Genomic DNA, 25,531 nt, shown 5'->3' with positions numbered 1-25,531 from the left:
AAGTGATCAATATTTTTACCACAGATAAAATTTAGGGTGCATACTGGCTGTCACAGCTATTAAATTCTTTCTACAGTACATTGAATGCCTGTTGCTTTAATTGGGAAAGATATTTTACTTCACTTCTCACTCTAAAAGCTGTTGTGAAATGTGGTTTGCACTATTGTAATAGTTACCAGTCTCTCAGTGTTGGTTGCATTTTAGTGGTGAAGTTTAAAGTGATCCCTTTACATACATATGGTCAGAGTTTCAAAACCTGGCCTCCCTCTTTTTGCCCCTTATTTTCACATACAATAATTGCATCTTCAATTATTTGCAAGCATAATCTAGGTAATTTAGTACCTGATTGCGTCCACAAATCAGATGCTTGAACATGCAAATGACATAAATTGAGAAAACAAATAATTGTGAGTGCAAAATTCCTTATGGAATTTTTTCACTTGCAAAACTGCCTGATCCAAATGGATGGACCAGATAAGACTGCTGAAAACTAGATCTGTGAGTTTTTCACAGAACTTTGATGCTTCCAAAATGTTAATTAATAACTAGTTCTTCTAATGAATAGTAAACTATTGCTTCATATATAGCAATTAAGGTATCTCAGATTATTTCATCAAACAGTGTACAGTGATTGTGTAGATAAATGGGGAAGCTATTTGTCAGCTCAAGAGTACTTGGAGTCTTTATTCAAATAGAGGGAAAGTAAGCCTCGACGCTGTAGTTATCCTCTTTTAATAAAAAGTGCTTTGGGCTCTTTAACTTCCTCTAGCACAGAGGATATGGAGAAAGATGGTGGTTTGACATCTTATCTAAAGGACCGCTGTTCTAACAGTGCACCCTCCCCGTAACACACATCTTAGTACAGCAATTCAGTGTTAGCTTTAGGCATTGATCCCAATTCCTAGTGTGGACACATAAATCGTATTCTTTTGGCCCAGAGGAGAGACTTGGACTAGCTGAGTCACACTACCTATTTTTATTTATGTATTTATTTATTTATTTGTACTGTAAGAGTAGTAATTACATTACAGCAAGGAGAGATTTCAGGGAAACTATGAGATTCTCCCATCTGTGGATCTTTGGAACATCTAGATGTAATGACTCTGAAACGGTATATCACCTTCTACCCCAAAACCTCCACAACCAACCAAGTAATCTTGTGGCACAGTCTTTCTTATGGCTTCTCAGTGCATGCAGGGAATGGGCAGTTGTCTCCATACTTTAGGGTGCACAGATTATTCTCCGTGGTGTGCCAGCCCTTCTCTGTGGGCAGGTATGGGGCTGTGGTGGAGCACAGCCCACCCTTTTCAGTAGTTCCTCCGTACCTCACACCTGAACCATATTTAACTAGCCCGTTTTAATTCAATATAAAACAGCCATTTAACCAGCTCTACTTTCTAGGGTTTGAAAGCTATTTTTTAAAATTGTTGTTATTATTTATTACTAAATTGGGGTTTTGTATGTATTTAGCACTTCTGAAAGATATCACAAAGGCAGCTATAAAGATTTGAAGTTCTTTATCCATACAACTGGTATTCCAGGAGCAGCAGCAGTGCAGACTTGCCCACACTGGTCCTGCCAGTGTACATCAGCTCTACCATGGGATATAGATTGCCCGCAGGGTCACTGTCCATTATACTTTGGCCTCTCTGTAGAAGCTATCAATAAAATGGCCAATTAGAGCGGATTGTGATTTTGGTTTAGGTGGTATGGATACGTGTCCTTTGGGAGCTGGACAGAAACCACTAAACCATAACCCACGAGCTGTTAGTTGGTAAACATTTTTGGTCATTGAGAAACTGGGCTGTATGTAATTGACCTAGAGGTGAAAGGTACTCTATCCAGCAGATGTTATAATAATAAATCATTGGCAATACCACTTTTGTCCCCGTCTCCAACTCAGTGTACTATGATGCTCCCTTTGCATACATCTGCCAGTTTGCCAGGCATGATATTCTTCACATTCAGATCCCTCCTAAAGACCTACTTCTTATGAGCATTGCAGAAGTGAATGCATAAAACAACAATACACCCATGTCCCAGTACATGATTCTCTCTTCTGGGATCCTAATGCGACCTGTGTTCTCTGTGTCTTGTTTAGTTTGGAAACTATTTGGAGTAGGATTTTCTTTTTTGTTCCATTGCTGTGAAGACTTCTGAATACATTGTTGGTGCTTACCACATAATAAATAATAACAGAGGAGCCAGGTACGTCTTTATGTCTTTGCAGCAGATGAGGTATATGTCTGCCAGACATATAATGCTTGCTGCAGTATGTTTAGCAACAGTGAGAAAGTTAATATTTTTATTTTGTTTTTAAGTTAATGACAGAATGTGACCATCTGTCTGCATTTTATAGGCTTTTCTATTTTTAAAAACTATTTTCTTTCTTTGAAAGGCGGGCTAGGTTGACTATTAAGAGAGCCTGTTTATTTTACTAGTAAAGTAGATCTAGTCAACACTGTGGTTCAGGTAAAGTGGATATTTTCCATATCCTTGCCTTTCAAAACTATCTTGGGGAAAATATCCATATAATGTCTAATAAAACTGAATATATGTCTGGAATGTAATGCACAGGGGTATTTCTATCTTTTTTACATACTGTCATAACATATGGGGTTAGTTTTACAATGCATGTGTTAGATAAATAGACATTGTGACAAAAACTGGATGCAAAGTGAACCTACTGTAATTGCATTAAGATGAGCAATTCATCCTGCCTAGTGGAAAACTAGAAAGGTTTAAGGTTTTTAATTTTTCTTTTAATGAATTTAACACTAGTGAAAGATGATAGACTGACAGGCTTGGAAACTGTAATCCTTTATCCAGAGTCCTCTACCCACGTGATATAGGCACTGCAAGCTTCTTTACAGTGCTCTACCAGTATGTCTTCCCCATGACCTGGAAGTGGTGGGTCTTCAGCCTTTATGTCCATACAACTTTTGGTGCCTATGCTGAGAACAACAAGAGTACTAAATAATTTGTGCTGTTCAGGCTTGAAAATCCCTCTTGCCACTGACAAGTAAAACTTTCCTTCTGGAACAATTTCCCAGGTCTTGCTGTAGAGGACCTCTGGCACTGCAGATTCCCTTTTTCTGTCAGCTGTTGTCCAAAACATGACCAAGTGATTGGACCCTGGAGCATTGTTTCACCTTTTCATAGGTCCAGGGGAGGGAAGAGTTCCCTTAAATTGGGCTGCTGCCCATAGGTTGCCAGTTCAAATTCAGGGTTGAATTATTAGTGGGTAGGCACAGACTTGGGAGTCAGAGTACCTGGATTCTATTCTTGACTTCCTCTGACCAAAGGCCTTGTCTATATACAAACTTAAACTTATTTAGTTAAATCTCTACATTCCCATGTAGACACTTTTATTTCATTTGAGTGGCTTATTTTGGTTTAGCTTTAACCTCCTCAGAGTTGGTTTAAAGTAAAGTGAAATAAACCCGGTTTAATGCAAAATAAGTGTCCACATAGCCTTTTACACTAGATTAACTAAATTGGTTTAAAATCACACCAGTGGAATTCAGCTTGTAGACAAACTCTTACTGTGTGATCCTGGGAAAGTCACTTAACCTCTCTTTGCCTCAATTTCCCCATTTATATAAAGGAGTAATGCATACAGTGAAGCCGCATCTTATACGGGGGTTAGGTTCTAAAGTCAGCGCGTAAGGCGAAAATCGTGTATAGTCAAAATTACCCTTGAAAATCCCTTAAATCACCCATAAAACACAGTATACTGTACGTGGTTTTGTGTATACAACCCTGTACTGTAATATGTATAATGTATACAGTAATGTACAGTATATAATAAAGAGTACATATGCAAAATATAATTTTACAGTACTGTATTTTTAATTACAGGCGGCAATTACAGGGTAATTACAGGGGGTCATCAGGGCTTGATGTCGATCCAGGAAATGGAGGTGACAGAGAGCTTGGGTGACGGAGAGCGAGTTGTAGACGAAGTGGTTGGCTCTGGTTCAGCTCGAGAAGTTGATTGCGTAGGCTCATCTGCTGCTGGCTGTTTTTCCTGGAAAAACATGGTGATCGACAACTGTCGCTGTTGTCTCTTGAGCTGCTCAAACATTTCTTGATATGGTCTCAAATCGTCCGTGTGATTTTGAGGCTTCGTTCCATAGAGGGATCGTATTCAGAAATTAAATCATTCAAGCGTTGCGCTGCTTGGAACACTTCAGCAAATTTATGAAGATTCCAACTTGCTGGCTCTTTCTGTTCATCGACATCATCTTCGTCTTCTGTAGACGATTTTATCAGTTTCTCTAACTCTTCGTTAGTCAGTGTTTCTTTATGGCTCTCAATTAATTCTTCAATTTCTTCTTCAAGGATGTTGACGAAGCCATCACCACCCACTTGCCTGGCCACCTGAACAATGCGTTTCACTTCTTTGTCAATGGTCGGGAAACCCTTCAAATCGTTCACACATTCTTTCCATAGGTTTCGCCAACATGCATTGACTGTTTCAGGCTTGATTGCATCCATTGCCTGTTTAATATAAATGATGCAATCAGCAATGTTGAAGGACTTCCAACACTCCATCACATTAAGATTGGGATCAGCGTCCATAGTGCTACGTATCTGTGAGAACGTAAGCCTCGTGTACGTGGCCTTGAAACAGTGAATCACACCTTGGTCGAAAGGTTGGAGGATGGAGGTGGTGGGGGGGGGGGGAGATGACTTCAACGTCATTATGTGCAAACCGGAGTGCCGCAGGGTGGCCAGGAGCATTGTCTACAATCAGCAACACTTTAAAGTCAAATCCTTTCTCTTCGAGGTACCTCTTGACCTCCGGAATGAAACACTTGTGGAACCAATCCAGAAATAATGCTGCCCAAGCCTTTTTATTTGATTGCCAGAACACAGGCAGGAGATTTTTATTCTTGCCTTTTAGGGCACAGGGATTTGCAGCCCTGTAGAGCAAGCCCGGCTTTATTAAATGCCCAGCTGCATTGCCACAAAACAACACAGTCACATGGTCTTTAGCTGCTTTGAAGCCAAGGGCTTGTCTTTCTGATTTCAAAATGTAAGTGCGGTTGGGCATTTTTTTCCAGAAGAGCCCAGTCTCATCAGCATTAAAAACTTGTTCCGGAAGATAGCCCTTTTCTTCTATGATTTTCTTTAATTGTTCGGGGTAGGCTTTTGCTGCCTCTTCATTGGCAGATGCAGCTTCACCAGTAGTCGGCATGTTTTTGAGGTTGAAGCGGTTCCTAAAACTGTTAAGCCAACCTTGGCTGGCTTTGAATTCCTTCTCATCAGAAGGCTGTCCCTCTTTGGCAGGAGGTTTGAACAGCACGTAGAGGCTAATAGCCTTTTCTTGCAATGTGTTGCCATCGATAGGCACACGTTTACAATTCATTTCTTCCAGCCATAAATTTAATGCCTTTTCAGTCTTCACTAAAGTCTTATCACACACCTGCCTTAGCAGTTATTGGAGCACTTGATGCCATGGCTTGACGAATTTCTCTCTCTCGAATGTTGATGACACAGATGCTAGATTTGTTGCGTCCATATTTACGCGCCACGTTGGAGACCGACATACCGTCTCTCAATAAATCCAACGCAGTCAATTTTTCCTCCAGCGTTGGAACAGATCGCTGTTTCTTCGGTTGAGCACCAGATGAAGTAGTTGGCTTGCGTTTAGGGGCCATGTTGTACGAAAAATACGTATCTTTAAACACTAGAATCACACTCAGCGTGGCAAGATGCTCACACTATTAGAGGCACGTGGGAACTGAGACCGACTGAGGGAACAGCAGTTTCACATCTACCATCTCACGCTCACTCCGGGGCATACGCTCATTGGGTGAATCGCCTGCACTATTTACAGGTATCTTTGTTGTTTTTCTTTTTTTTTGCTGAGCGCGTATAGTTGAATTCACATAAGTTAAATGCGCGTATGATGCGACTCGCCTGTACTCTCCTACAGATGGAAAGTTCTATGAAAATGCAAAGCATTATTGTTATTTTTTCATGTATGAGGGTGACTAAGAACATAAGAACAGCCATACTGGGTCTTCGGACAGTGGCCAATGCCAGGTGCTCAGAGGGAATGAACAGATCAGGTAATCATCAAGTGATCCATGCCCTGTTGCCCATTTCCAGCTTCTAGCAAACAGAGGCTAGGGACACCATCCTTGCCCATCCTGGCTAATAGCCATTGATAGACTTATCCTCCATGAACTTGTGTAGTTGTTTTTTGAATCCTGTGATAGTCTTGGCCTTCACAACATCCTCTGACAGGGAGTTCCACAGATTGACTGTGCGTTATGTGAAAAAATGCTTCCTTTTGTTTGTTTTAAACCTGCTGCCTATTAATTTCATTTGGTGACAGTTAGTTCTTGGGGTTTGGTGATTGGGCCCACTACATTTGTAAAAAGCCAACACATGCCAACAATCCCCACAGTTCCCACAGTTCTAAGTAAAGAGAAATGCTGCAGTATCCCAGTTACTACTGCCTGATCCTTGACATAAATAATGTCTTTTTAATGGTGGCCACCATATATGTAATGCATTTATATATCAAGATAGAGACTTTGGGGCTGGGTAGGAGAGGAAGTTGTCATTTATCATAAAGGTTTGATGGAGTGAAACATGTACACTAATTTGTTCTCAGTTTGTTGAATTCATTCTTTCCTATTTTACATGGGAAGCGTCTGGCACAGATGAAGAAGCCACCTGGTGATCTTGATGCACCCAGGCAATAAAACTTCACCTCTTTCTCTCTCCTTAGGATTGGAATCTACACCTGCTGGCTGTGTGATGCAGTCAGCCCGCAGAATGTACTGCAAAGGGAGAGATGGAAACAAAAAATTTATTCTTAAGCTTTTAATTGAAAGCACATGCACATTTTTAATTCAGAAGTTTTCCCGCAGTGCTAAACTAACTAAAAGACCACTGACAAGAAGGCTAGGTATAACTGTGTGGTGTGTCATGCTCTATTTTGGCTTCCAGGACCATACCACCTCTATATTTTTACCCATCTCAGCTTAAAAAAAAAAAAGGATGCTGTTTTTTTCACATTGCTCACATCAGCTGAATTTGCTGATATATGTTGTGGGGATGAGTATAATTTTTTATCCTGTCTGAAAACTTTAAGTGTCATAAACTTTACAGGTGTTGGGGTGTACTTAAAATGAAGATTGCTCTCGATTTTCTTTGACATTAGTTTTGTGGTACAATAATGTGTACAGTTGTTACAGCTGTATTTCCTTGTGAATGGCCTTTGGACTGCATTTATTAGATTTTCGTATAAAAAATATTGAAATTAGGAGAGAGGAATTTAAATGCTTAAATACTTTCCACTTTTAAAAAAATCTCAGAATGAATTAATATGTCGATAAAATACATATTTATATTTGATTGAGTAACCCGATTCTGTAAAATACAAAATAAACATACATTTATAACAATGAAGACAGTGAACACCAATACATTTTTAAGTAGTATTGAAATGCCAATCAGTTTAGTTTGATAATTTTTAAGGGTCCTTTGCCAAAAAACCAAAAACCAAACCATAGCAAAGCATAGCAATGTATTTGCAAGAGTTGAATTTCATTTGCAGATATGCATTCAAACCGCAGAAAAACACACTGTTTATCCCAACCTGGGTAAATAATCTTTAGTTTTCATCTGACTCTAAAGAATATAATCATCTTTTCCCCACCTCCTGTTACCATACGAATGTCTTTCATGTTAGGCAGTTTTGTAAAGTAGTAAGCATCAGTTGTATCCATGGACATGCATACTGTCTTCCTCCAGGGGAAAAGAAAAGTTATTGAGTTCTGTCCATGCAGACTCTGGTGCAGCAATCCCAACAGATCTCTTCTATGTGGAAGAGGTTAACATCCTCTGAGGAGGAAAAGAATGTAGTCCTTTAACATACTTGCAGGAGAAGGATCAAGTGGGCCATATGTGGCTTGCTGAGTCAAACCACATGGTGCTTGTTTGGAAGGGCTTCCTTGGAGTTGCAGAGAGAGGAGCATGCAACATGTACTCTGCTTCCAACCCCTTTCACAATTTAAACTTCCTTTTTGGTTCAAGTACCGCTCCTTATGTCCTCTCCCATTAATACAAATATATGGTTCAAGTTCCACTTCTTTGCTCCTCCCACTTTTTTTAGGTAACTATATGAATTTTAACTTGATAGTGTCTTTTTGAAAATATGTCTGACAGACAGATCTGTTCACATTTTTCATTTGCCTGAGTATCTGACATGCTAGATTGTGGAAAGATTTTTAAATTGCTTTTAGTCTCTGGATAACATTATTTTACACACAGTTGCTTTGGATAACAAAGGGATAAGTATTGCTTATCTTTGGGTATGTCTACACTGCAGTGTAAGCCCAGTGTTTGAACTCAGGCTTAAGGCTGCCCCTCCTTCCGTCTACACTCAAATCGCACTAACCTGAGGCTCAGACCCAGGGTCCCAGGGCCTCACAGGCATGGAGAGTCTGAGCCTGCTTCAAGCTGGGACCCAGGGTGCAAGTCCTGTTGCTTTTGCAGTTTAGACATAGCCCCACTGAACTTGTGTTCTGGGAGTTCGCCAAAAGTATTCCACAATCCTATGGGCCAACTTTCTTTGTGCTCTGAACAGTCAAGTTTGGTGGATACTCAAGTTTTTCCACACCGCACCACGAACAAAGGGCTAGAGCGGCCACATGTTGAAAGGACTCTAGGAAGTCTGGGATAGGGATGATTGGACTTGGGCCTGCATAATGCAGTGTAGACGCGGAAGCCTCAGGTTGGGATCCAGGGTTCAACAATTCCTGATCGGGGGTTACAAATAAGTGAAGACATTCAAGCCCTAGGTTAACAAACCCAGGTCTGCTAATTGGAGTTCTAGCAACACTAGCCTTACATTGCAGTGTCGACAGTGTAGTATCTTTGAGACCAACAAACAGTAATGAGTTAACAAAAACATTCTTCTAAGCAATTAAATTATTTAGCTGTTTTTGATTCGTTTGTTAGTTGTTTTAAAGACAGGAAGTTTTCTTGGTCTTTTGGATGTTTTTAATGTAACTTTTCTTTGGGTAAAAATATTGCTAAAACTTAATTTCAGAAAAACAATCTTTTTGAATTTGAACTTGTATAAGCCTTTTCTGTGTTCTCATATTCAAAGGGAAAAATAATTATATAATTAAAAATGGGAATTCAGCCACTAAACACCTTTTAAAGACTGAAGCATGTCAGGATATTTTACCTCGTCTGAAACAACTCAACACACTATTCTTGTAGTAAGCTCTTTATAGTTAAATGTTTACATAGGGAAGAGTGATGTTAATTTTCTTGTTAGGTTAACAGGTTTTTTAAAACTTGCTCTATTTTAGGTTTTGAAATAATTTGCCAAAGAGAAACATTTTAAGGCAAGTAGTGATTAGAACATACTTATTGAATTATACACGAAAGGGCTCACTTGAACTGGAAAAGTAGTATAGACTTACTAGGGAATTGTTGCCTGCAATTCTTGTGTATTTTACTTTGGGAAAAAATGCAAAAAAGCTCTTTTCATTGCACAGTATGAATTTCTGCACTTCATTAACCCTCATTCTTCCCCTCCTATCATCCCCAATAAGTGACCACATTGCTGATAAGTACCAGATGGATATAGGATTTGAGAAACTTTGGAAAAAAGTGGATGGAATAGGGTATTGCGAACAATGATGTTACACTGTAATATATTCTTTAAAAGAATGTGAAAAGCTGTAAAACAGGGGGATGCATGAACCTATTCGTAACCATCGGGCAGTTCTAATTTACATGCCAACACGCATGAGTTTTATTTGACTATTACTCCACTATATATTAAGTGGTAGTTACCTTGGTAACACTTACATCATATGCCAGTGCTCTGATATAGTTCATGTTTAAAATACAGAAACACTTAATATAACTGAGCTTTTGTATGTTTTGCTGTACTGTATTGGGGGGAGGCAGAGAAAGTGTCTGTAAGCAGACATATTTTTTTCTACATTTTGTTGCTTATCATATACGTTGTGCAGGGACACAGAAACAGGCAGATTTTCTCTTAATGTTTAATTTTCATTGTTGCATAGAAGAGGTCAGTGAGTGGATGTTTTATTTACACAAGGGAGAAGTTGTAGAGCAATTGAATTGTGTGATGATGTGGCAGTTCTCCATTCTAGCATCACTGAATTGCTTTGTAAGAAATACTGCAGACAGTGCTTAATTATATGCAGCTGAGCAGCAATCCACATCAGATCCAATATTGACTATCGGCCAAATTCTGTCCTAATTTACCCCTCTTGTAGCGCATCTATACATCAGTGGATGTACACAGGTGTAAACTGAGGGTAAAAGTTGGCTCTATATTGCCTATCCTGCCTTGGAAAAGGATTCTGCCATTACCTCTCCGATAATATTCACATTGATTTGGTTTAGGTTGGTGTATAAACTGCATCACTTTGGTCTAAGTTTATGACACTTTCTTGACTATAATATCTTATTAGATTGGTTACGCGGCACAACTGTGCAACTAAGATGAATGGGTACTATCAACTTTGGTGGCACAAAACTGCACCTCTCTTGATTGGCAAACTGAATGGAGTTCATCCTGGTTGGGATTCCCTGAGTAATGGACTTTGTGTAGAACTCTAAGGGTACATCTACACTACAGCGGGGAGTCGATTTAAGATACGCAAATTCAGCTACGTGAATAGCGTAGCTGAATTCGACGTATTGCAGCCGACTTACCCCGTTGTGAGGACGGCGGCAAAATCGACTTCTGCCGCTTTTTGTCGGCGGCGCTTACTACCACCTCCGCTGGTGGAGTTAGAGCGCCGATTCGGGGATTGATTGTCGCGTCCCAACGGGACGCGATAAATCGATCCCCGAGAGGTCGATTTCTACCCGCCGATTCAGGCGGGTAGTATAGACCAGACCTTAGATCTAGATTCCCCAGCCTCCCTGCAGATCCTTTACAACACTCTTATGTTTTTTTTTAAATGTCTTTGTCAGTCTGGATTGTTTACATATAGATGAAAGTTTTTGACAGTAGAAAGATTAGGCTCAAATTCCACTTTGTGAATGAAAACTGTATTCTGAAAAGTTAAAAATGAAGTGGAGAACATTACAGTCCTTGTTAGACCTATGTTAGTAAATTATCAGAAAGGTGGCGAATTTTCTTGAAATCTAGAGGGTGAAGGAGGATGGGTGGAATCATTAGTGGTTGGAAAAGGGAATGTGTCTAATAGGTGGAATCAGCTGTCATTGGATGTTGGATAGGGAAGTGGATGAAGATGTGAATATTGTGGATGCTTGATTTACCAGCCTCTACAAAATTCTGGAAGCTGGACATGGTATCTGATAATATGCAATGTTAGTTAACATATTTTTTTTAGTCTTCACAGTGGACTCAGTAGGTAGTTGTTTCTCATTCTGACTATAGTAAATTCAGCAATTTCAACCCCAAGCATTTAAAAAATCATGAGGAGGTTTATTTCCTTCTCCTTTCTGAGCCTTTAGGTAACATTTGGGTCACATTTTTCACATTTTCTCCACAACTGTGAAAGCTGAGATTCTCACAATGCTGGGACTTGGGGCTTTAAGAAAAATACCAGATACTGTGAGACTCATAAGGGAGTGAGCTACACTGTAAATGAGAAAGCTGTGGATCAATACTGCAAACAAATGATTAGCATTTAGTGATCACCAAACAGCAGTGTATGAATCTATCTGACCCTTCATGCCTAAAGTTGAAGGAAGCGGTAGGGAAGAAGTGAATGAAGATACAGAAGAAATGAAAACAGATAATTCTTCTGAAGTAAAAAGTAAACTTTGTCAAGAGTTGCTAAGTACAAAAAATTTAAAAGAATTTGTGCACATGCTTACCTAAAAAGTGTAGAAAAAATAGATTATTTTGGTTAAAAGTGCCAAATGAAAATTCATCTATTGAAGTAGAAGAGAAGAACATTGAGTTTGCTGATTTTGCAAATGAGATGTTTTATTCCATCATCTCCATCATAAAAACATAGAAGCTGCGACATAATTTAAAACCCTAATCCTGACTGTCCATCAGTGGTTCAACATCAGATTCTTTGAAGAGAAGTGTTTTGTTTGTCTTTGATGCCCAAAAAATGAAAATGATCTATCTATGGTTATTCCATAAAAACAAATAAGAGGCAGATAATTGATCTCTGAAAGTTGCTAAGTAATACAAGTGAAGAAATAATGGGGGCAGAGAATAATTATAAAAAAAGAACTCAGAGAATCAACACTAAGGACATTAACGCACGGGGGTTGGTTGAACATGAGAAATTACCTTGTAATAGCTACAAGCATTCTTACAAAGATATAGGTCAACATTTGAAAAGAAAGCCGCAGAATGTTGTGTAAAGGTTGGTAAAGATACTGTCTAACCATGGAGAAAAAATAATGGCAAAGAGTTCTTTGCCATTTACTCTGACAGAGGAAAGAAAAAGAAAAGATGATGTGCTTCTCAGGTGCAGTCACCCAAACTTCTGACTCGGTGTTCAAGAAATAATACAAACCTCTTGGAGAAAAGTTAAAGCACTTGATGGAAGTTCAGAATTCTTCCTCAAACACTTTTAGGGTCATGGTTTGTTGTATGAATAAGGAGAATTAATGGCTCAGCTTCACAAATACATTTGGTGGAACTCAAGAAATTGTCTCTATATTTGCATATTCAGCTACCGTGAATATGCTGGAATTTACACTAAGCATGAGGACTTTAGATAAAAACATAGTGTGCATATTTTACACAACAGAGGGCTCTACAAAGAGGTGCTAAACTTCCGAAAAGTCATTGAAGGAGCTTTTGAAGGGACTTGGCAGATTATGGGCAGATGACACTGTTGTCACAGTCTCAGTGGAAATCTGGTTTAATAATATAATTAACAACAAAGAACTGAAACCACAGAAGGAGATAACTGAGAAACAATTCAGAGAATGTATGGAACGTCTTTTTTACTTAGTCAGTGTGATTTTACCAAATAAAAAATTCATAAACTTAGCCCAGAACAGGAAGAAGAGGCTGAGGCCTAAATGATAGAATGGAATTCTGGGTTCTTCTCCAGCATTTAAAATGTAAGATTCAGATTTCTATCCCATATCTATGTATGGGAAAGTGATTATGCTGCAGTTTGTTGTCTCAAAATGGTAGAACACTGTGGAAATAAAATCACAGAAGACAAGACAGTTAAAGATCAACACTCCTATTTAACCATCTCAGCATTAATTAAGTGTGGTTTTGGCACATTCAGGTTGACTAGGTTGTAAAGTTTGTAATAGATAAAATCCCAGATTCTCAAAGGTATTTAGGCCTCACTGCAATTAGCCAAACTGATTTAGGAGCCTAAATATCTAAAGGGACTTAGGTACATAAGAGCCAAATCCCATTGACTGAAAATGTGGGGTGGGAGGGTTCTGAAAAATGTAAATTTTTCATGTTAAGGAGAATCACACACTCCTCTCTCCTTGCTTTTTTTTCTGAAAAAAAAAAAAAAAAAGTCATAATTACACATAATCTACTGCTCCATGATGTATAAGCACTCTACAACAGTTAGATTGTTCTCGCTCCATACATGTGTGCATAGTAGTGTATTTGGGGGTGCATCCACAAGGAGCTGAGCCTTCCTCCTTCATGGATCAAATCACCTGGAAAAGAGTAGGGAGGAAGTGTAGCTAAGAGTAGGGAGGAAGTGATCTTGTGCTCCTCGTCCTCACTGCCCTGCAAAGTGGGGTTGGTGCAGTACTGCAGGTAGCACTTCAAAACTTGCAAATTGAGTTCATAGTGTACAGTGTAAGAATGTGACAAAGGGCAAAACATGGTGAAAGATACTGACTTTCATTTCCTCATCCTAAAGGCTAGGCAGATCCATCAATCTTCCTAAAGGCTTTCACAAAAAAGAATGTGGAAAGAATCCTGAAAAATAATTTTACTGTGTTCTTTTTACATGAAGAAGGTGGTTTCCTCTAATTCTTATGTTTATTATCAAATGATCTTGTTATTGGTTTAAGTTGATACATGATATGCAAGAGTTTTATAATAAAGGTACAGTCATGTATGTGTGTATAATATAATCATACACATATATATTTATGATTGTGTGTGTGTGCGCGCACATACTAATAATAGTTCAGCATTTTATGTCCTCAGCCTTCAGGCTTGTTTATCTGTACAAAGTCAGTTTGCCCCAGAAAAGGTCAGTGTTCCTCTTGCTGCCTTGCATCATATGGATTGAGACCACACCACTGTTCTACCTAAGGAGTGGCAAGCCAGAAGCTGTTTGGAAGAGGAGGTCACATATTATTGGGTTAGGTTTCCTGGAGATCTACAGGAATTGCTAGAGAAAGTCCTATGGACTCGGAGTTCCATTGCAGCTAAACACTGCTCTGAATTCCTCTTCCCCACCCTTCCCAGTTGCAATAATACTTTTCACAAAGGCTGCCTGGCTGCAGTGATAGGTCCTTATGTGTGGAAATACCTGTCATGCTGCTCAGAATAGAATTGTAAAATGCACTTGATCTCTAAATTATGCTTCTTCACCTGAAGAGCATAACATGTTGAGTTCCTATCCCGGTCTCCACCATTGGCCTGGCGACAGGATCCTCGGTGCCACATGGCAGCACTATCACATAAGTGGTGTGGAGATTCTTACGCAACTACATGACAAGAAAGAATACTACAGTGCAGTCACCTTTCCCCTCCATGCAGTCCCTCCTGACATTTCTTTGAACCTTTAGACCCTTTTGCTTACTGTGCTGGGGAACATATGGCCCCCAGTCACTATACATCACGTAGGTTTGTGATCGTAGAATAGAATTGCAGCTGTGCAAGCACTAGAATACTCCAACATGGATTCAACTCTGGAGAATTTGGCAATAGTTCAGAAAAGGAGCTTAATCTGGTTTCATCTAAAACTGTTTTTCTTTGTTCTAAAACATCCCCCATGATCTCGTCGTGTTTGATATCTGATCACAATGTAATAGGGAATGATGAAAAACAGAATACATGGGAAGTCCGGTAAAGTGCCTTTTTGCAGATATTTTTCCCTAACCTGTGGTGGGGTGATGGTGGGGGAACACCCCCTCCTGACCCCAACTCCCAGATTACAACATTCAAGGTCATTTTCCTTTCATCTGAATTAATTATATATTAATAAACAGCTGCACTCATCCTATTCTAATCTCACTTGTATCTGTAATTAAGGGTAAATATAATAGTTTCAGAAATCTACTTCCCACCCACTAGATTTTTAAAAAATGATTAAAGTGAAACAATTATTCGGTTGCAAAAAATCATTTTGGTTTGAAAAACAAAGTTTCAGCTGTATGATGGAAGCAGTCCAATTTTTTTAAACTACCACTCAGGTATTAATCCGTTTTGATCAATACAATTTTTTTCTTTAAAAAAAAACTCAATTTGTGGTTTCATTTTCTGGATTAAGTGAAGGTTCCCTGGCTAAAATTAAAAGAAGACAGGGCTGAGGGTATGTTAGAAACACAGACCGAGTTCCAGGTAACAAACAAATAAACAAAAAATCCAAATTGACAAAACTGCTGGATGTCTGAATCTGGTAATGGATCTTGCTGTGTTGAGATTACTTTTCTTCTGTAATTTTTTTTTAACTCAAACTTTGAAATCTGACTGGAAACTTCAGTGTTACATTCTTTGTTTTTGATACTACAGCATACACTACAAACTGTGCAGTTCTGAAGGGCGGCATGGGTGCGGGGGAGGGATTTGCACAGAGTATGCTAAATTGCAAGAATATGTCTGTAAGATTTATACAGTTTAGCTCAAAGATATGCAGCATCTTGTTTCCTGTGTTTCCTGGGTAGTATGCTGGTGGGACACAAAGATAACATCAGAACATTAGCTTGCACTAAATGGAAAACATGCAACCATTTTAACCCTGTCGAAAGTCAGGAGAGGAGTTTGACAGATGTAACACTTAACTTGCAAGTCCATCATTTCTTAATGGCAAATATGAATTTTGAATGCCTAATAATTCGTACAATTATGGGCAAATATGGACAAAGAGCCTTAAATGGTATATAATCTGGGGCTTCATGGTTTGTAAATGTTTTCTCGTTCTTTTTGTTGCAGGCCATTAATAATGTGACATGTAGGCTGAACAATAATAAATACCCATTGTTCTATTTACCTGCATCTCAGAATAAATACATATATATTTTTATCTTATTTTTCCACAGTGGAATGTTTAGGGAGGCCTCCTTAACTGCACAAAAATGCATGTTTGTGTTGCTTTGAAGAATGATTTTGTTGTCCCAGTGAAAAACAAAGGTTTTAAAAAAAAGAAGAAATTAGTCTATGTGACGATGATGAAAGTTCATTAAGAGACAGCAATGCTTTTTCAGGAAAGACTGATCTTTATTATAGATAAGAAGCTGCTTACAACATCCTACTTTACATGAAAATTATTGATGGTAAAATATATAGTAGTAATTGTGACCATGCTGTACATGCAAAGGTAATGCACATTCATATACCAACAATATACACATTGACTCCTTGAATGAACAAACCCTACAAGCAACTAAGGCGGTATCATAATGTTGGAAGTCCTTTCTTGCAGTCTTCCTGAAACTTTTGTATATTTCTGTTCATACGTGTCCAGAGTACTAGAATGCTGCTTTATATATAATCCACATATTATTATCTACCTTTGTAGATTTATGTCATCAAGCATTTGGTACCAAGGAATTATTAATCATTATAAAAAGACGACTAGTGGCAAAGAGAAGTAACCAATAGCTAAACAAAAAAAAAAATCATGGGATGCTTTTAAGATTCTTATCACTGCTTATTTCCAATATAGTTGTCTTAAGCTTTCTGTCTGTAGATATCTCACAACCTTTCCAGGTCTTTTAATGAAGAAAACAAAACATATAATGTGTGCAAATTATTTTAGATTAACAAAGATTCATTTTATTTGTACAAAAATTCAAACTCCATGTTTATGTATATTCTTTTAAAAAAAAAATCCAATTACATCAAGTAGGATGTATGTAGAAAGCTCTAAGGCTGGTTGTGAGTTAAATCTTTCAGACCACTAGACACATGGATAATCCATGTACAGATTAGCTGGTCTGTCTTTATGTGAAAAATGTATGTATGATAAAAAATACATGGTTGAGTAGGATTTTTGTGGCTAGCGGTCTTTCATTCCAGAATGAATTATTCAGTAAAAGACATTCAATAAAATTATGTTTGTTTCAATAGTATACTCAGAATGAGTTGATAACTTTTTCATTCAGTTTTGTATGTGTTTCTTTGCCATTATTCGACTCACTTGCAAACATTTTTGTCAGTGCAGGTGTGTATTAAAAAGAGCATAGTCACCACAGGTGTATATTAAATAATTGCTAAATGTAAAGATATTAGCCACAAGAAAGTTGAGACTAACATTCTCACATTTTAAAAACCTGTGTAAATTACATCCTTTTGGAATTTCTATAAAGCCAAATGCTAGACAGCACATTATGTAAAAAGCCCTAAAATAGAATCAATCAAGGATTACTTGTTGATAACCCACTAGTTATTTACACATTGCTCATCTGGAATAAAAGTAAGATAGTTTTATAGAATCAAAAGTTATCTTTGAATGTTTCTAGAAGTATAGTTAGCGAATAAGGATGTTTTAATTTCTGATTTTCCAGTTCATGGGTCATATTTGACCAACTGCTTTCATTAGAAGACATGCCACTTTGTTGAGCTATTTAGGAATCAAAAAGACTGTCTTAATTTAAAACAAGGAGCCTTTGTTTTAGTTGGTGACTGCCTTGTGAAATTTTTCAGTTCTCAGCGGGTTAACCAGGGAACAGGGGCAGATTCATAATTGGCCTATTTAGAGTATTTTGCATGTGAATAGTGTGTTAGTGAAGCATTACTAAGTCTGTTGTGAGTGACATGGTGATTAGAATTTAGATTAGGGAAAACACATTCTGTACTTTATCAAGTACAGTAATTAGTTCAGTCAGTAAAAGTTGATTACAAGTAACGATAAAGTTAGATTTTTGGTACTTAATTTTAAAATTTCTTTATTAAATGGTAAATTTGTTCTTAATATAAATGGTAGTATCTACACCTGTTTTATTGCATATCAGAATAATTAAAAGAACAATGTGTTCAATGCAGAGTATAATCAGGGGATTTATATATTATGGGTAAGTTTCAATGTAGTTTATAGCAAATAGAATCTTACTCTTAGAAAATTGTTCTTCTTTCATACTCTTACAGACTAAAATTTGTGTTTTATTGTGGTCAGATACTGTCTCCTGCTATTTCATAGAAACTAGAGTCCTTTCTTGACTGAGTAAATCTTGCATTTGTGGATGTGCATCTTGTTAGTTATAATACAAACATAAACTAGATATACTTAAAGTCCTTTGCTGCTGCTGCTGCTACTGCTCTCCAATAGCCTTAGATATTTGGGGGTTATTTTTTCCCAATAACTTGCTAAATTAGCCAGGTTATTTTTAGCAATGTGTAATTTTATTTTTACATCTTAATCAAATATTGTGTACTTGGGGTGTATATTTTGTATGGTATCTGCTTTGTATATTTCATGCACAGACAGAAAGTCTTTGCTATATGCAGATAGTCAATGTAGCTATTTTAATACACACTGAACCATAATATTAGCAACAGGATAAAGGTTTTTTGTTACCAAAAATATGTTTACAGACACATTTTGTCTGCTGTGAAGAAAATGAATTGTACTCAAATATATTTCCTCAATGTAGCTTCAAAAGTTTGTGCTAAACGATGATCGTATTTGCATAAAAAGGCGTAAGTCTACTTCAAATGTAAGTAATTCTAGGGTTTTTTTTGTTTTGTTTTGTTTTTAAGAATTTACTGTATAAAGCATCCGTAGCAAAGGGAAAGACCCTAAACTGGAAATGTTTAGTACTGTGTACTTTTAAATCTTGGAGGCTCTTAAATAGTATTTCAGTTTGCTTCATGCAGGTTTTTTTACATTGTTATTTTAAGCAATAAGAAATGGCTAATGGCCGGGAAAGTTAGATTTCACAATATCTATTTTTAAAATCTTTTAGCAAAGTCTCCTTGGAGGTGACATGGATATTGGCAACCCAGGAGCTCTCTCACCCACCAAACCTGGCTCTCAGTACTATCAGTATTCTAGCAATAACCCCCGAAGGAGGCCTCTTCACAGTACTTCTATGGGTGAGTTACTTTGTCTTGCTTTTTTTCCCCCATTAAAAAATAATTATTGAAGTTTCATTTTATTTAACAACATTTTATAGTAAAAGCAATAATCTAACTGAAAACGACAGAGCATGCTTGTACTTCCAGCTGGCAATACAAACGGGATTTTTTTAATGTTAGTTGATTCTTTGCTTTCCCTTGGTTGCACACAAAAGGGTCCTTTTTAAAACAAAACTATCTAAGGAGGGAACAAATTATCTAACACTCCAAATATCTACACATTCACTCTTTCCCGGCAACTTACCATCAAACTTCCTGATCTCAGTAAGTAGCAATGGTGTCCATTTTATTTTACCAAAATGCTTCAAGTCTAGACTAAAGCTGTAAGAAGCATAATCAGGTAGCTTGTTGTTCAGCAAATTTCAAAGAAAACATGTCTTACAATGGCATTTTATCTTTTTTTTCAGAAGTACAAACAAAGAAAGTTCGAAAAGTTCCTCCAGGTTTACCATCATCAGTAAGTACTGCTTGTCTGCCAAGCTTGTTTGTGTTTTCTTTTGCTTTGTTTGATCAAAAGTGGTTATAAATGAATCCAATTCCAAGCTCATAGAGAATTTATCAATAAAAACTGTAGACAGGGTAAGGATAGTCTAAAAATCTTGTCACTTGACCAAACTTTGAAGTGATTAATTACACGATGAGGACAAATGTGTCTTGGTCATGTTGATTTTCATCAGGGGAAACTCCAAAAAGAGCTCTGGAAAGATGCCTGAAGTTTGGGTAGTTACCTGTACGTGGCTCTGGATAGAATGAGCATTAGTTTCACGTGTTGGTTAACTTCTTTGTCAGTATTATGATGATTTATGGATTTGCATTTTAAAAGAGATTTGTGGAAAGGATTTATGAGAAATTTACATGGGTCTCAGCCCAGAATACAGGGAGAACATCTTTATTTTCTACTGTGGTACCTGAATTAGAGTTATAAAAGTAACTGCATCAGTAGCTGTCTGTATGTGTGATACCAGGTGTCAACCAGTGGAATCCAGCTGTTGCCAAAGGTGTTATGGGTTATTTAATAAATAAAGATATAGTCAATAATTACTCAGATACTCACTCTTCCCCCGCACCAAATATGATATATACTTGTAATGAATATCCTTGATTAATTTTTTTTGTGGGAATATGGATACTATCTCAGCTAAACAGATACATTTTTTTCAATGCTTACCTTGAAATCTATATTACAGGCAGTTAAAAGCTGAAAAGTCTCTTCAGCTGTATATAATCATTTCTTATGTGATCCAAATAACTTTTCATTTGATTTTTCTCATCTGCCAACATTTGATAGATTCTTCTTTTTCTTCTTTTATTTTTACTGAAAAAAGCTTAACAAATGTATATTACATCTTTTAAAAGTATTTATCTCAGTGTAATGTACTGTAAATTTATAATAGCCTTAATAGAGACGATAAAGTATTACAATCAGTATAGCTTCTAAGTTTTAGTATGGCTAAGAATTATATTTTTCTCTGCACCTTCCCATTAGTTTTGTTTGTGCTGCACTATTACATATGTGGATGCAGCATTACATCTGTGCTAAAAATATATTGGATAGATTTTCAAATCAATAGCTGTAAACAAAAAAATCGTATTCTGAAAAACGGACAACTTTTTTCACATCATAACCATATTTCCATTATCTATAAATGTGAGTATTAGGAAGTGTTAAGTGGTAATCAGTATAGCCGAATATATGAACAAATTAACATGTTAATCTGAGATGGATTTTTTGTTTTTATTGTAAATCCAATTAAAATTTAAGTTTACAAACTAACGTGTTTTAAAGAGGCTCATTTACTCCTGTGATGTGAGAAACTGTAGTCTCATTACTATTCATCGTAGAACTAATAAAATTGAAATCTGAAAGGGAAAGACTATGAATATCACCATTTAAATATGAGAGGCGAGGTGGCTGAAGTAATATCTTTCATTGGACCCACTTCTGTTGGTGAGAGAGACAAGCTTAGAAGAGCTCTGTATAAATCTGAAAGCTTGTCTCTCTCACCAACAGAAGTGGGTCCAATAAAAGATATTACCTCACCCACCATGTCTCTCCAATATCCTGGGACCAACCATGGCTACAATTGGAACAATTAATTTAAATGTTCCAATTATTGTCTTGTTTGTGATATTGGACTTATATGAATATGTGTCATTTTATTGTTGAAATATGGAAATTGTGAAAACAAAAGTTGCTAGTGATAGACATTTTTTACTAAAAAGTCACTATACCTATTTTTAAAGTTTACTTAGCTATGTATTTTTACTGGCCCTTTACAGAAATATATCCCCTCCAAAGCTTTTGATGAGTGTTTTTATGCTTGAAGTTAGCCGTGGATTTAATTTAGATGAAACTTTAGCTTTTAATAGCTTATATGACAACCTCAAATGATATATTCCCCACAGCTGTTTACATTTTGAAGCAAGCCAGTACATAATATGGATAATATTAAATACAGTAGAATGTATCTTTGAATGTTCTGGAATGGCAGAATAGCTTTGTGCTGTGAAAGCCACATACTTGCCGTAAGGCACAAATGCTTAAAGATGCAGTGCTGTATCTTATATTTAAAATTAACGATTAGCTTTTTCCAGGATTCAGAATTTTGCATATTTCTTTCTGATACACAATATATTTGTGTGCTATAATGTCTGTTTTCTACTTGCTTAATCATTGTCATACAAAAATTTTCCATAATTTCTTATGAATTAAAAATATTTCCCTGTAGACAGCTGACCACTTCAGGACAATTACAGATACTGTTGTATTCTTGTCATAAGGAGAGAGTTTTATTATGATGCTGTCTGCAGTCTAGTCTCACTGTGGAGATAAAGTTGGTAGGTGTTTCTATTAGAAACCTCTACAGTCAGGGGCTTAAAACTCTGCAGTGAAAGTTTGCTTTGGGCAGATTCTGAACTCACAAGAACCAGAAGCATTTGACTTTTTTGCACAATGGTATCAAACCTCTTCCTCCTTTAAACATTTTTTTAAAAAAATTATTTTACATTATTGAAATACTTAACCTTTTAAACACTGGTTGTTGTTGTTTTTTTTAAATAATATTTCTAGGCCAAATAATTTTTAAGGTGGACTATACCCCTTAAGTTTGTGAAATTTGAAATGGTGTTTTACTAGGTGTACAGTAAACAAAACAAAACCCGCAGCCCCTCCCTCCCCCACTCCTTTCCCCCCCAAATACTTTAATTGTACAAAGTGTTACCTAATCAGAATACGTGATAAATTAAATCTAAATATTTAGTGACAAGAATAACAAAGATTCTTAGAGATACATAACATAAATGTGTTTGTATAAATATAACTTTGGCTTTGTGCTATCCATTAATATATATCGTGAGAAATCATTTGCAAACTTTATAGATTTAATCCAAGCCATTGTCATCTCTAAAAGAATAATGCATCTTTTAAAAGGATCAGAGTATATGTATGTGATACACCTTGCAACATTAGCCTAGACGGGACTATGTTGTTGGATAAACAATATGCATTTGTAAATTGAGTAAATAGATTACATTGCATTTAGCTGAGAGGATGAAAATATTATTGTCTTTCTACTAAAATACTTGTATTTAATTGGTCTCAGTTTTATTTATACGATGGGTTGCAAAGGATTTTGAGGAGCAGTTTCAGCTGGTTGAATATATAAAATGCTCTTATACAAAATTTCTGCTATCGGTTGTAACAAATACGTTGTCTCTTGCTTTTACTGAAAATGATGGTTGATTTTGAAAGCAAAGGCAATTAAACTGTAAAAATAATCAGAGTTCAAATAATATTAGATTCTGAGTTAAACACAACGTCAGGAAGTTCAGAGTTAAGGCTGAAATGTCATCTTTAAAAATTCACCCTATTGTGACAAGGTGCATTCCAAACAGTGCATGATCTGCCTTGTCTTTATTCAGAAACACTGCAGTGGCTGTGGGAGAAAGAAAACATAAGTCTGGCCTCTATAGCAAGCCCCAGTCTGGCAGAATGAATGAATGAATGACACTTTTCATCTTATGATCTCAAAGCACTTTATCAGCACTGTGTAGCGGAGCCCGTATTCCCATTGGGGGCTGTACATACGATTTGTTGCAAGAAGAGTACAAACTTGTAACTTGGAGTGGAATAACATTTTTGAACCCTAAAAAAACAGATTTAAATAAGTATACAAGTCCCAGAATGTTGTTTCATACCAACACACTCTATACTTACCGAATATTATGTTACCTAATCAATCTTCCAAGGTAAATCGGTATGCTATTTCACATAGCATGTACAAAATATCTTTCCCTGACACATTCATGTTGCCCTTTGTAAAGAATATCTCCTGTTTTCATGGTTTCAGGAATTCATGCCAACTTTAAGTTTCAAGTCTGGATTTGTTTTCCACATTGTCAATTTGACCTAGCTTTCAGAGCATCGTATTGCCAGTTAGGAGATCTAGATTCTGTTCCTCACTCTGCTTGGCTTGTGGTGTTAATTTGAGCATGTCACAAACTCTTTGTGCCTCAGTTCCCCATATGTAAATAGTGTGACAGTCCTTCCTTTAACTATCTAGATCAGGGGTCGGCAACCTTTCAGAAGTGGTGTGCCGAGTCTTCATTTATTCACTCTAATGTAAGGTTTTGCGTGCCAGTAATACATTTTAACGTTTTTAGAAGGTCTCTTTCTGTAAGTCCATAATATATAACTAAACTATTGTTGTATGTAAAGTAAATAAGGTTTTTAAAATGTTTAAGAAGCTTCATTTAAAATTAAATTAAAATGCAGAGTCCCCGGACCGGTGGCCAGGACGGGCAGTGTGAGTGCCATTGAAAATCAGCTCGCGTGCCGTCTTCGGCGCGCGTGCCATAGGTTACCTACCCCTGATCTAGATTATAATCTCTTGGGGCAAGGAGTCTCTCTTACTATGTGCTTGTACAATGCCTAGCATAAAGGGACCCAGATCTCTGGGTGTGTAGGTCGTATCATAATAAAAATAATTACAGTATCTGCCTTTGTAAAGTGCTTTTGCAAACCTTTGATGAAATCTGCTATAGAAGTTTATTAGCTAGCACATTCCAGTCCAAAATATTCCTGATTCTTCTGTATTTTTATCTCCTTATCTTCAGTTTCCTTCCTCTGTAACCTGAAGCTTTTATCCATTTTAATGGCAGTTTAATCACATCTGACCTTTTACTAATAGATGTACCTAGTGCTCATGAAGTATATCTGATATTGCTTACTCCTCTTATCTTGACCACTGGAAAATTGAGAGCAAAACACAATGGGCCATACTGTTCCCTCCATATCCATGAGTGAAGAGGATGAAATCTGGCATATGCCTTCATAGGTAGGATGGACACAAAAGTGAGGAATGGTTTCTTTTCTTACTCTATGCCTTCTACCCTGAGGGTCCAGGAGGAGAAGATGTAGGGCTGGCTACACTAGCCTTTCACTACCTAGAGAGTCCCCTAATCCTTAAATTGCCAGCTCATTCAACTTTGATCTTCTTTTGCACACACTGAGAGCCACAACTTTGCCCATGGAGTCTGGGAGTGAAAAGATCAATTGTTAATTCACCTCTTGAGATGCAGTTTTGCAACAAAAGCTGTTTGTCTGAAATGAGTATTTTATTATGCTTATTAATTTATTTTATAATACATACAGTGTAGAGCACTTCCAGTGTCTTCTGTGCTATTGAAAGGAAGATACATTCTCTGCCTCAGTGAATTTATGATCTAAACTGGACACAGACAAAATAGTTATGGCACATAATACACCAGATGAAAGTTCAGTCTCTTAGCCCTGTGGGCATGTTGGGGAAAATCATTCTTGAAAGTCTTTGTGAAAGAAATGTGCTTTAAAAGGCGATGTGAATGGAGCATGGTCATATGGAAGAAGGGAAACAATGGCATTCCAAGCTTAGGATGTGGAATGAAAGAAGATGTGAAAATGAGACTAGAAGGAAAGAAAGAGCAGTTAGAAGGGATATTTGGGAGGAGCCTACTGGATGAGTAGTATGCAGAAATAAAGAACAAAGATATATGCAGTGTGGTTAATTGAGTAAGGCCTTAAGGCCCAGGTTAGAGTTTAAGGTTTAAGCAGATTTGAGGTTTCATAAGTTTAAGTGACATCCACCACAATGACTTTGTACCCGAGAACTAAAAGTCTATGTAGGTATTAATTGCCCAAACCTACTAGCTATTGCAGCAGCTGCTAGGAACAGAGTAAAAAAGTTGAGGATAACTTTAAAAGGACAAAGAAGTCATCTCTTGGTAGGGGGTTTAGGATGCAAG

At 37.1% G+C, this 25,531-nt stretch overlaps 1 protein-coding gene across 17 annotated transcripts in view; it reads left to right on the top strand.

The window, feature by feature from the left end:
* Nucleotides 1-25,531, top strand: part of TCF4 (transcription factor 4) — a 318,541-nt gene that overhangs the window by 177,466 nt on the left and 115,544 nt on the right. For all 17 annotated transcript variants that reach the window (XM_034773372.1, XM_034773378.1, XM_034773380.1 and 14 more), the window contains 2 exons: nucleotides 19,078-19,207; nucleotides 19,657-19,706. In XM_034773372.1, coding sequence (XP_034629263.1) covers nucleotides 19,078-19,207; nucleotides 19,657-19,706 — 180 coding nt within the window. The remainder of the gene's footprint in view (nucleotides 1-19,077; nucleotides 19,208-19,656; nucleotides 19,707-25,531) is intronic.

The sequence above is a fragment of the Trachemys scripta genome, chromosome 6, assembly GCF_013100865.1.
Source record: "Trachemys scripta elegans isolate TJP31775 chromosome 6, CAS_Tse_1.0, whole genome shotgun sequence".
NCBI classification, from domain to species: Eukaryota; Metazoa; Chordata; order Testudines; family Emydidae; genus Trachemys; species Trachemys scripta.
Note: the sequence above shows the minus strand (reverse complement) of the source record. Positions and strands in the feature narration are given on the sequence as shown.